The following is a 10,509-nucleotide window of genomic DNA, read 5'->3' as shown; positions in this document are numbered from 1 at the left end:
CAGGTGGGTGTTGTTTGGATCCGGATGCTGTGCTCCACTTCTTTCTGTTGCAGGCGTTAGAGTTGAACCCTTTGTATCTCTCTGGCAAGATGTTCTGCTCCTGAATCAGCTGGGTGGGTCTTGCCTCTAGCCTCTTTGCAGGGAGCTCTGCTGAAGGGTTCCCTGGTAGGCCTGCAGCCTGGGTCGAATGAGGATCCGTGGGCCCCGGGTCCTCTCACTCACTCGCTGGGCCTGCGCTCTGGGTCTATTCAGGATCCCGCAGCCCTGGTCATCTCACTCACTCACCGGGCCTGCGCTCTGGATCTATTCAGCTGTCCTGCAATCTTTACCCATGGTACACAGTAGGAACAAGCGGTGCTGAAAGATCTGGCATCCGTAAACAGCCATCTACTCCCTATTCCTTCTGCTTTGTGTACTGGCCATACTTGCTTCCTCAAGTTCTCCCCTGCTTGGAATGTCCCTGCGAGAAACTGTGGCCATTTTTCCTGTCAAAAGGACATAAACTAGAGCACTTCTACCTTAGGCTCTAGTCTGCCCTAGGGTGCTCTCCCCCATGCCTTATTAAAGATTGCTTATCAATAGCCAAGGACTTTCATTTCCCCACACCCTCTCCCTCCCACTCTTTCTTTCCCTCTCCCACCCTTTAAACTAGCCAACCTGGATAGATTGTGAACCTTCCAATTCAGCCAGTGAATTGAAAGGACAGCTGTCTCTCATGTATCAGGGCTTGAATACCCCACCTCATCACTACTCTGGGTACCTCCTACCTTATTGCTGAGGTATGCTTGTGCCCTTTTGAAAAACTAAAAGCTTTGTTGAGACTTCATGGGGTATGAGTGCTTTATTATCTACACTAACAAATTGAGTCTGGGGGCTCATTTTCAACATCCCCCATCAGGGTCTTTTCCCCTGCTGTTTCTTCTTGGTGCCCTCTTTCAGGTAGCTGCATAAGCTGTCCTCTCATTTCATCCTTGCCTTTGTTCAATGTCAGAGACCTCAGAGATCTCTGGTTATTCTACCTAAAACACCTCACCATTCTCTTCTACACTGTTGTTTTTCTTCATAGTTTTTAACAAAAGTTCTCATTACAGATCTGTGCCTTACATGTGTTTATTATCTCTCTCCTGCATACAATGTAAGTTTCCCTAAAGTAAGGTTTGTACCTGCCTTTCTTGTTATGAAATCTCCAGGCCCTAGAAGTTTGCCACCAGGTATACCTAGCAGGTGTCCAATGCAGGTTTGTTGAATGGACTTATTTCACTTCGCGCTTGAACATGTAGCCAGCCACATATGGGTGACGCTTCCAGAACAGGACCTAGGACTATGGCAAAGCCCTTGCTAAGCCCTTCCAATCTGGCTCCTGGCTGGATGACCAGTCACCTTGGTTTCCCCAAAAGTGGAATCCCAGTATAAAAGAAGGAGAGTTCCTGGCAAACCAAAGCAGTTGGCTACTACCCACTCCTTGTGGCCACCTGGATCTCATAACCCATCTGCCTTAGCCTGTAGCCAGTACTAGTTATTATTTTTGCCTCAAGAGACACTGCAAAAGGCATTCCAGTGTCAACACACTTGCCTGAAAATTAACAATTTACTAAATAATGGTTGTAACACTTCCCAGCAGCCCAAGAACAGGGAAAGGAAATACAAAAATGAGTAAAAGAAACACAGTTCCTGTCTTTAGAAAGGTGCTACCTTAATAAGGAAGCTAGATACATAAATAAATGATTTCAATATAAATTCAGCATATAATTAAGCTATTATCCCTAAAAACTCCAAATTAACAATTTTCTCCTTCTTTAGATGTAATAATTTTAGCTGGATTAATTTGAACAAAATTGAACATAAATATTGTTTTGTTCTGATAAAAATAAGGTACAAAAAATAAATAAATAAAAAATAAAGTATAACATAGTAGGTTGAATAACTGCTCTGAAAGCTATCAGTCCCTAATCTATGGGATATGTAAATCTTGTGCTTGCCAGGCAGGCATTTGTTCCACAGAGCTATAACCCCAGCCCCTGAAGTGATATCTTATTTGGAAAGGTGTTTACATGTGTGATTAAGTTAACTCAGAACATAAACTTAGGTCCAGCAGACCCATCCCTTACTTTTCTATTATAAATTTGTACTTTAGTATTATAGTAGCCAGATGTGCATCTCAAATACCTCTTCCCGAGGGATTCAGGAAGCTGTATAGGTGTTTACTCAATTGATGTGATGAACGGCAGTGGGTGTGCATGTGGAAAAGTGGCAAGATTTTATAGCATTTATGGCAAGATTTTGTAGCATTTCATCTGTTACAATTTCCAGCACTGTATGGAAGTACTGGCATTTTGTCCAATACATTTCAGTCCTGCCAAGATCCTCACTGTATTTTCAGACCTACTTCTAACATTGGATTTTTACATTTAGTTTGATGGCTGTTTTGCAACATTTCAACTAGTCAGATACGTACAGATGAAATGCTACAAGATGCTGTGAAATACACAAAGGCTGATGTCCAAGTAAAATCAGATTAGCCCCACCTTTGTTCTCCATCTAACTGGTTTTGTGTATGTTTACCAAAGCATTACAGAGGGTCCAGTGGACCAATACCAATCCATGACTTGTTAAAAATTAAAGTTTTCTTTCATTTTTCTGGTAGAAGTAGCCCGGTTCAGTACAGTGGCACATGAAAGAGCAGATGTGCAAGTTTTGGAGGAGGTCAAAAGTGAATCATCAGATTACTCATGCATGGATGATCAAGATGACCCATTACTGTAAAATACATGCTTTAAAACAGAGCAGTGGTGGGGTGAATGATAGTGCAATGATGACTTTGATGCTGACCATGTGAGCCAAAGATCCTGAGACAGTGAAATGGGGCAAGAGTTGACTGCTTCAGACACAAGGAATGTAGACTTCCTTGATTTAGATGGTGAAGTAAACAGCAGTGTGAGTACATATCTGACTAGTTGAAATGTTACAAAATGGCCATGAAACCAAATGGAACAATGTTAGAAGTAGGTCTGAAAATATAGTGAGGATCTTGGCAGGACTGAAATGCATTGGGCAGAATGCCAGCACCGCCATACAACACTGGAAATTGTAACAGATGAAATGCTACAAGATGCTGTGAAATACACAAAGGCTGATATCCAAGAAAAATATCTTATATACACCAACATCCATATTCAAAACTGTATTTATTTTGACACTTCACTAGCTGAACTAAAAGCATTCATATGCCCGCTGTACTGAGTAGGGACTCCTCACGATGCCTGCAGGAATGTAAAAGACTTATGGAAAAGTGATAGGTCATATTATGGCACAAAAGTTTATGCCCTTATGGATCTTAAGACTTATACTTTCTATTTAGACATTTATCTTAGAACTCAGCCATCAAATGCTTATTCTTACAGTAATAAACTGAATGATGGTGTAAGCAGACTTGTTGCTCCCATCTCCCAAACTAATCAGAATATGACATTTGAAAATTAGTTTACCAGTTTCCACTTGATGTTACATTTGCTAATAGAGCACAAGTTAACCAACACAGGAACTGCACACAGGAACAAAGCAGAAATTCCAGATGAAATGCTGCAATTTCAAAACAGAGAATTGTATAGTACAGTATTCAAATTTTAGAAAGACGTAACACTGGCCTCCTATATGACAAAGAAAGCAAACTGGTATTGCTGATGTCAAGAATTCATCATGATAGAGAAACATCAACAAAATGGAAGCCTGAGATGGAAACTTTCAACAACAAATCCAGATGTGGAGTAGACATTGTTAATGAGTTATGCAGCAACTATAATGTCACTTAAAATACAAAGTATGTGTGTTTTGGCCAACAGTGTGTTTTACTTGATCCTAAACATATATGCCATAGTTTGATAGTTTACAAGGAAAATAACAAGTGCAAAATAGCATGAAATTTTCCTAGGACTGGGCCTGGAGTTCAAAAAGAATGTTCATGGCAGAGGAAAAACAAAATATTTCTGCTCAGGTATCTATTAAAAAAACTATGGAGCACACTCATGAGCTGAAAAGGGAGCAGGCAGGTGAAGCATCAAAAAGACTTACTATGACAACAAAAAACAAAAAAGATGTCAACTGTGTCCAAAAGAAAGTACAGAAAAACAAAACATACACGCCAGCAGTGTAAATGATACTTGCGTATGGAATATGCAGTTGTCGCATGTGAAGACTGCCTTGGTATGACTGTTGAAGGAAACCTTATTTTTGTGGTAGAAGTCTATTGGTATTTCAATTGTAATTCCTACAGGAATTTATTTCTGATATTATGTACTAGGTCTTATAAGGTTATAAAAGGCTGATATGAATATGTTGATGTCTATTCTAAATGCACAACATATATTAAGAATTTAATAATTTACTTCATTGATATTTTACATTCCTGTTAACTAAACACTGTATAACATAATAACAACCTCCTGACAAAAGAGCAAGACACTGTGATGTCAAGATGTCCTACACAAAGACCAGGGAAGCAAAAGACATGTGGCATCAGGATAAACAATGCATATGTGTGTGGAATGTGCTATAGTCATGTGTGCAGACTGCTTAAGATAGGATCACTGAAGTCAAGATTTTTTTGTAGAATGCTATTGATGTCTTCATTGTAGTTCATATAGGAATTTATTTCTGATGTTCTTTTTTGGGCTCTGTACAACACAAACCTAGTTGATGTTGAAAATTTTGATGCTTTTTTAAATAAACAATAAATATTAAAAACTCACTACTTTAATTTTGTGATTTTTTTCCTGTTAAGTACTTATTGTTTGATATAATAAAACTCATAAACTAAAATTAACAATTCATCAATAGAAATATTTTAAGTTAATAATTAATAGAAATACTTCAAACAGACCCACACTTGTGTACTTTTATGACAAAATTAGTTGTATGCTCCAAAGACTATGAGCCATGAATGGGAAGATTATTTTGGGTTACTGGGGTTAGCTCCAATCATAGTCATAGGTAACTTTGTAAGAGGAGCACAGGAAGATCTGACCAAGCTAATAGGACAGAGGACAGGGGAAACATGCAGGCACAGATGGGAGGACGTGGCCACGAGCTATGGTATAGAAGCTAGCGGAAGCGAGGAGTAGATTTCTTCCTAAAGCCTCTGAAGCTCAGAGTCCTGCTGAAACCTTGAGTTCAGTTGAATGAAACTGTTTTCAAACTTCTGACCTCAACAATTATGAGAATGAATTTTGGCTATTTAAGTCACACTAAGATAGCATTTTGTGATTGCAGCCATGGTAAACTAACACATGCGCTAAAATGTAAAATCTATGGAGGGCAAAAGCTGTCTTTTATTGCACCACCCAGAAATAACCACCCCTCACACAAGAAGCATAAAGGAACCACCTCCTCTGGGCCTTCTAGCACCAAATGTGAGCCCTGACATCTTTTCTATGTAGCTGCATCTTTTTCCCCCATTTAACTTCATGTTCTGCCCAGTAAATATTTGTTAGAAAGACAATCTTTCCTTGCTACACAGTTTTGAAAACATAGTATATGATGGTGAAGCTGTGGTTCAGAGTTCTTGGCCTCATTCATCTTCAGATTTTTCCTTAGAACCTAACAGTGGCCACAGAAAACCTGCAATGTCCTGGCAACACAAATATCCTCCACAGTTTTTGTTGTTGTTGTTCTGTTTTGTCTTTGGCAGGTGGTTTGTAAGTAGCCAATCCAAGAGCGTTCATCAGTTCTCCTGGCTGCTCATTGGCTGCTCTCTGTAACCCATCCCAGGTGAATACACCATCATGACAGGCTGCTGCACTGCCTGTAGCTATCTCCCGTGTTCTTAGTATTTAAGATGCCACCAAAACACCCTGCACCTTCTAAGACTATATAAATACATAGTTATTTATTAAAATAAACTACATAACTGCAGGAGACATAGCATATTCAGGGTTTAAACTATAAAAATAGATATAGGCATTTTTTTTCTGAGCATATCTGAAATTCTTGGTTTTTCACAATTCATAGATGCTTTAGGAACATAACCCCTGTGAATTCGTGGGCCCACTGCAAATAGATTTATCATTCATTTTCTTGGGCTGGGGAGATAGCTCAGTAGAATAAGCGCTTGCCTGGCAAGCACAGGGTCCTGAGTTCAATCCCTAGTACCGCAAAAAAACAAACAAACAAAAAAAGATTTATCATTCATTTTCTATAGTTAGGCATAAACTGTGAAGTTTATGTTTACATATAAATTGCAGTCAACATATCAATTATTTGGTGCACATCCTAGAGTGGAGTTCTAGCAATGAGAACATTTCCATCTTTATCTCTGGGATAAGATAAACTTTTCTGAGACTCCATTTACTCATTTGGTTGAGACAATAAGACTGATATCATAGGGTTATTTTTGGGATTCAATGAGATAATATTTATAATGAGTTTATTATATAATTAGCATTCAGTAAATGACTATTATCATTACTAATAATATTCCATCAATGTTTTTCTATTTCTCTTATTATTCCATTGAAATATTATTTTATTTTAGCTGTGTAAGTTGGCTTAAATAAATTATTTTGGGAATGCATGATACCATAACTGAGCTACATTTCCATATCTCTGATGATGTGCTCATATTATCATATTTATTACTGTGGTCAAAGAAATCTATTAAATGATAAATTCAGCAATACAGTTACCTTCACTAGGTCCTACTTAATTTATTCATTTATTTTTTTTGGATGTTTTATTTTTTATTTTATTTTATTTTTTTTCTTTCCATAATTTTATTGACAGACAAATAGCAATGAGACAGTTTCAAATCAAATTGGTAGGACAGTTTCAATAATTAACACACTGCATACTGTCTTCCTAGTGGTTATTTGCTGCACAAGATGCAGACATGATATCCTATTTACAAACACTATTACAACAAATTCCTCTGAGGTCCTACTTATGTCAAAGACAGGAGTCCTAACAAAATATTCCTGTTTTATTTTTAGTGTCAATAAACTGCTTAAATTTCCTTCAGGTCTTCTGGCAAGCTGAAAATTGTTGCTTCTGCATTTTTCAATTGCTGTGAGAGAACAGAAAGACTAGCACACTAGGGAGCTAGGGCACAGAGAGAGAATGTGGATTTTATTCTGCACCTACAGATAAGATCTAAGAAGAGATTATATTTCTGAAGTTTCTAGACAAAAACTCCTATCCCCCCTCACTGACAGGATATTAGCTAAAAGAAATCATATTTGAGCTGGTGAGATAGCTCAGCGGTCTAAAGCACCTGCGTAGGCAAAGTTTAGGCAAGTGCAGAGGACTGTGGTTTGATCCCTGGCACCACAAGCCCTGCTAGCCCTGCCCTGAGGGTGGGCTGAGCTAGCAAAAAAAAAGGAGAAAATAAATCGTATTTATTCAGCTCATTAACATGATGATATTGAACTTCACTATATTCAAAGATGATACTAGAGTATTGATTTTTTTTTTTTTTTTTTGGTGGAACCGGGGATTGAACTCAGGCCCTTGTGCTTGCCAGGGAAGTGCTTATTCCATTAAGCCATCTCCCCAGTCCCTAGAGTATTGATCTTATATCACAGTCATGAAGAAAATGAACAATAAGTTATGATCACAATTCACTGAGAAATAAGATCTTTTAGTTAATTTGGATTGACAAATAATTTAATAAACTGAAGATGTCCAGTATTGGTAAGGTTGCAAGAACAAGGGCACTCTCATCTCTCTGGAGGAGAGAGTCACATCATGTAACCGATGAAGACTGTTAGCCTTGGGCCATGGCTCCGTGGGAGAGTGGTTGCCTAGCCTATGTGAGTCCCTGGGATCCATCTCCAGCTCCCCTGAAATAAATTTAAAAGCTCTTTATTGAGCAAATATATTGCAATGACTTTTCCCTGATATATAACAGGCAAAAGTATAAAGATGTATGTGTCTTTATAATGTTGTTCATAAAAAGCAAGAGCCTGACTGCTTATCAGTAAGAACTTGGCTTCAGAAAGCATTGTGCGTGGCTTACTGGGAAAACAGCACTGCTCCACACTACTCACAGGGAAGGATGGCCAGAGTGTGCAAGTGAAAATGCTTCAGCACAGTAAGATGTAGTAGTGGTGGTGACACTGTGACACACATGCTACCAGAGGCTGTTTGTGTCATTGAAAGCTCCAAAAGGTTTGCCATCATTGACAGATAGCACTGAAGAGACATATAGGGGTGTGTGTGTGTGCGTGCGTGTGCGCGTGCGTGCGCGTGTGTGACAGAAAGAACTGAAATTATAAAAAGTTAAAGTATAAAGAAGAAAGCCAGGTGTGGTGGCACACACCTGTAATTCCAGCACTCAAGAGGCTGAGTGTGAGGCCAGCCTGGGTTACATAAGCAAGTTCAAGGCCAGACTGCACTACACAGTAAAGCCCTATCTAAAAAAAAAAAAAGAAAAGAAAAAAAATCCAGGAGCCCATCATTGAAAGAAATGTTAGTTTTTGAACATTTTCCTTTTAATCCTGTCTTAAGAAACCATTATGAATTGAGCTGTTTTCCATTATTATGTTTCCCTCAGTTACTAAAAATCCCTCTGTGTGTGTGTGTGTGTGTGTGTGTGTGTGTGTGTTCAGCATTACAGACTGAGTTTAGGAAGCACTGATCTACATCTCCATCCCTTTTTAAATTTTACTCGACATAGGATCTCACTAACTTGCCCAGTCTGGCCTTGGATTTGCAATCCTCCTGCCTCAGCCTTCCACATAGCTGGATTACAAGTATGTGTCACTCACCACACCAAGGATTAAATGCATTTTAATGACCCATGCCCAATTTCTAAGAAGTAATGTTCCCTTATTCCTACATCATTTCAAGTTGAAGAGCCTTCCATATTCTCAGAATAAGTTTATTATAGAAGCCATGGGAACAATCCCTTCCCATCAGGAAAGCCTAGTTCTGGCCTTTTACCAGCAACTGTGACACCTCCATGACCTCAGTTTCAAAGGTCCTCCTCTCTCATTCCACTGAGCTCACTGGGATGGGTACTTTCACTTCACTGTTACTCTCATTTCCAGACTAAATTCCATGACTGACTAGTTCAACTGCCTCACATCCCCCCTTTCACTAAGTGAATCCCAACTTTGGTTAAACCCAACCTTCTACATGTTTTATACTTGTACTCATGCAGCTAGGTGTTCAAATCCTATTTTTCTTCTTTTTCTTTTTGAGGGGGCTGGGACGAAACCCAGGGCCTCACATATGCTAGACAAGCACTCTACAACTGAGCTCTGTTCCTAGCCTTTTCATTGTTTATTGTGTTGTTACTGTCTTGATAAACTGTCCAGGCTGTCTCCAATTTACAATCCTCCTGCCTCAGCCTCCCAAAGTAGCTGGGATAACAGGTATGCATCACCATTGTGACTTTAAGCCCTATTTTTCATGCAGTCTGTCCAGACGTCCTTTACACACCGTTTCTCTTTCCTGCTTACCCACAGGGCCCACTGCTGTGAACTGCGCTCCTGTGGAGGTCCGTGCCGGGTTTTCTCCCTTTATTTTGTTCCCCTGGCTTCCTGACCTATCCTCTGACTTGTTCCATCGTCTCCCTTCTCTTCCCCTGACTCCCAAATAGAAGCACAGAAAGAAAAGCCTGAGGGAAACGACTAGGCTGTGGTTATGGCGGCAGCAGAGGTCTCTGCTCCAGCCTATTTCTGCTCTGTGACCTTCAGCCAGCTCCTTTAGTACTCCAGTTCTCTCCCTACTCAACAAGGTACCTTTGGGTGGATAAATATGCAGATCATTTAACCCAGCTCTTAAAACTCTCCATCTGTATCAAACTCAAATTATGACAATAACTTACAATAAATTTCAAATAAAAGTCAAAACAAAACCATAATTCTAAATATTCAGAAAAGATACTGTCCGCCAGCCTGTGTAGAACAGCGTGATTGAACATGGTGAAACACTCCTTGACCCACCCTGGCTTCGGTCTTGGAAGCCACTGCTCACCGTGAATTTCTCATAGAGCTCATAGGTCAGGAGTGGGTTGGGCAGCTCCCGGAAGTACAGCTTGCAGAGCGAGCCCACGCAGTGGATGTCTTGCAGGTACACTTCCCTCGTCAGGTCTGGACACTGATCCGAGCCGAACTCTTGCCTGAAACAGTACAGAGGGAGGTGAGAGGTCCCAGGGAGGAGCTCGATTCTTGCGTTCGGCTGCCTGCTGCTACTGCTAAGGGTGCCAACCTCCTCATGTGATCAGATTTGACCCTCACTCCGCTGGGTTACCAGGGAACTGCGGGAAGTCTCCGCTCTGGGTCTCGGGCTTCTCTGTAAAGATCAACTGTGAGGAGGAAGACACACAGCTCATCCACACATGGATTATTCGTGGTACTCTATCTGCGGCCTTGGTCATGGACATCGGGGTAATAGGAAAATGGTTTGCACTACTTCTGGGGAAAGCCTACTGAGATGTCAGTTTTTCCAAAACATCGCTCAATATGAAATTATCTTTTAATGGATTAAAGATGTAAACATTAAAGCAGAGACACT

General features: G+C 40.0%; 1 protein-coding gene across 2 annotated transcripts in view; it reads right to left on the bottom strand.

Annotated features, from left to right (window-relative positions):
* Arhgap31 (Rho GTPase activating protein 31) overlaps positions 1–10,509 on the bottom strand; it is a 133,169-nt gene that overhangs the window by 45,235 nt on the left and 77,425 nt on the right. For both annotated transcript variants that reach the window (XM_023717604.1, XM_004633322.2), the window contains exon 3: positions 9,970–10,114. In XM_023717604.1, the coding sequence (XP_023573372.1) occupies positions 9,970–10,114 (145 nt within the window). The remainder of the gene's footprint in view (positions 1–9,969; positions 10,115–10,509) is intronic.

This window comes from Octodon degus, unplaced genomic scaffold (assembly GCF_000260255.1).
Source record: "Octodon degus isolate 3935 unplaced genomic scaffold, OctDeg1.0 scaffold00053, whole genome shotgun sequence".
NCBI lineage: Eukaryota > Metazoa > Chordata > Mammalia > Rodentia > Octodontidae > Octodon > Octodon degus.
This window is presented reverse-complemented; position numbering and strand designations above follow the sequence as displayed.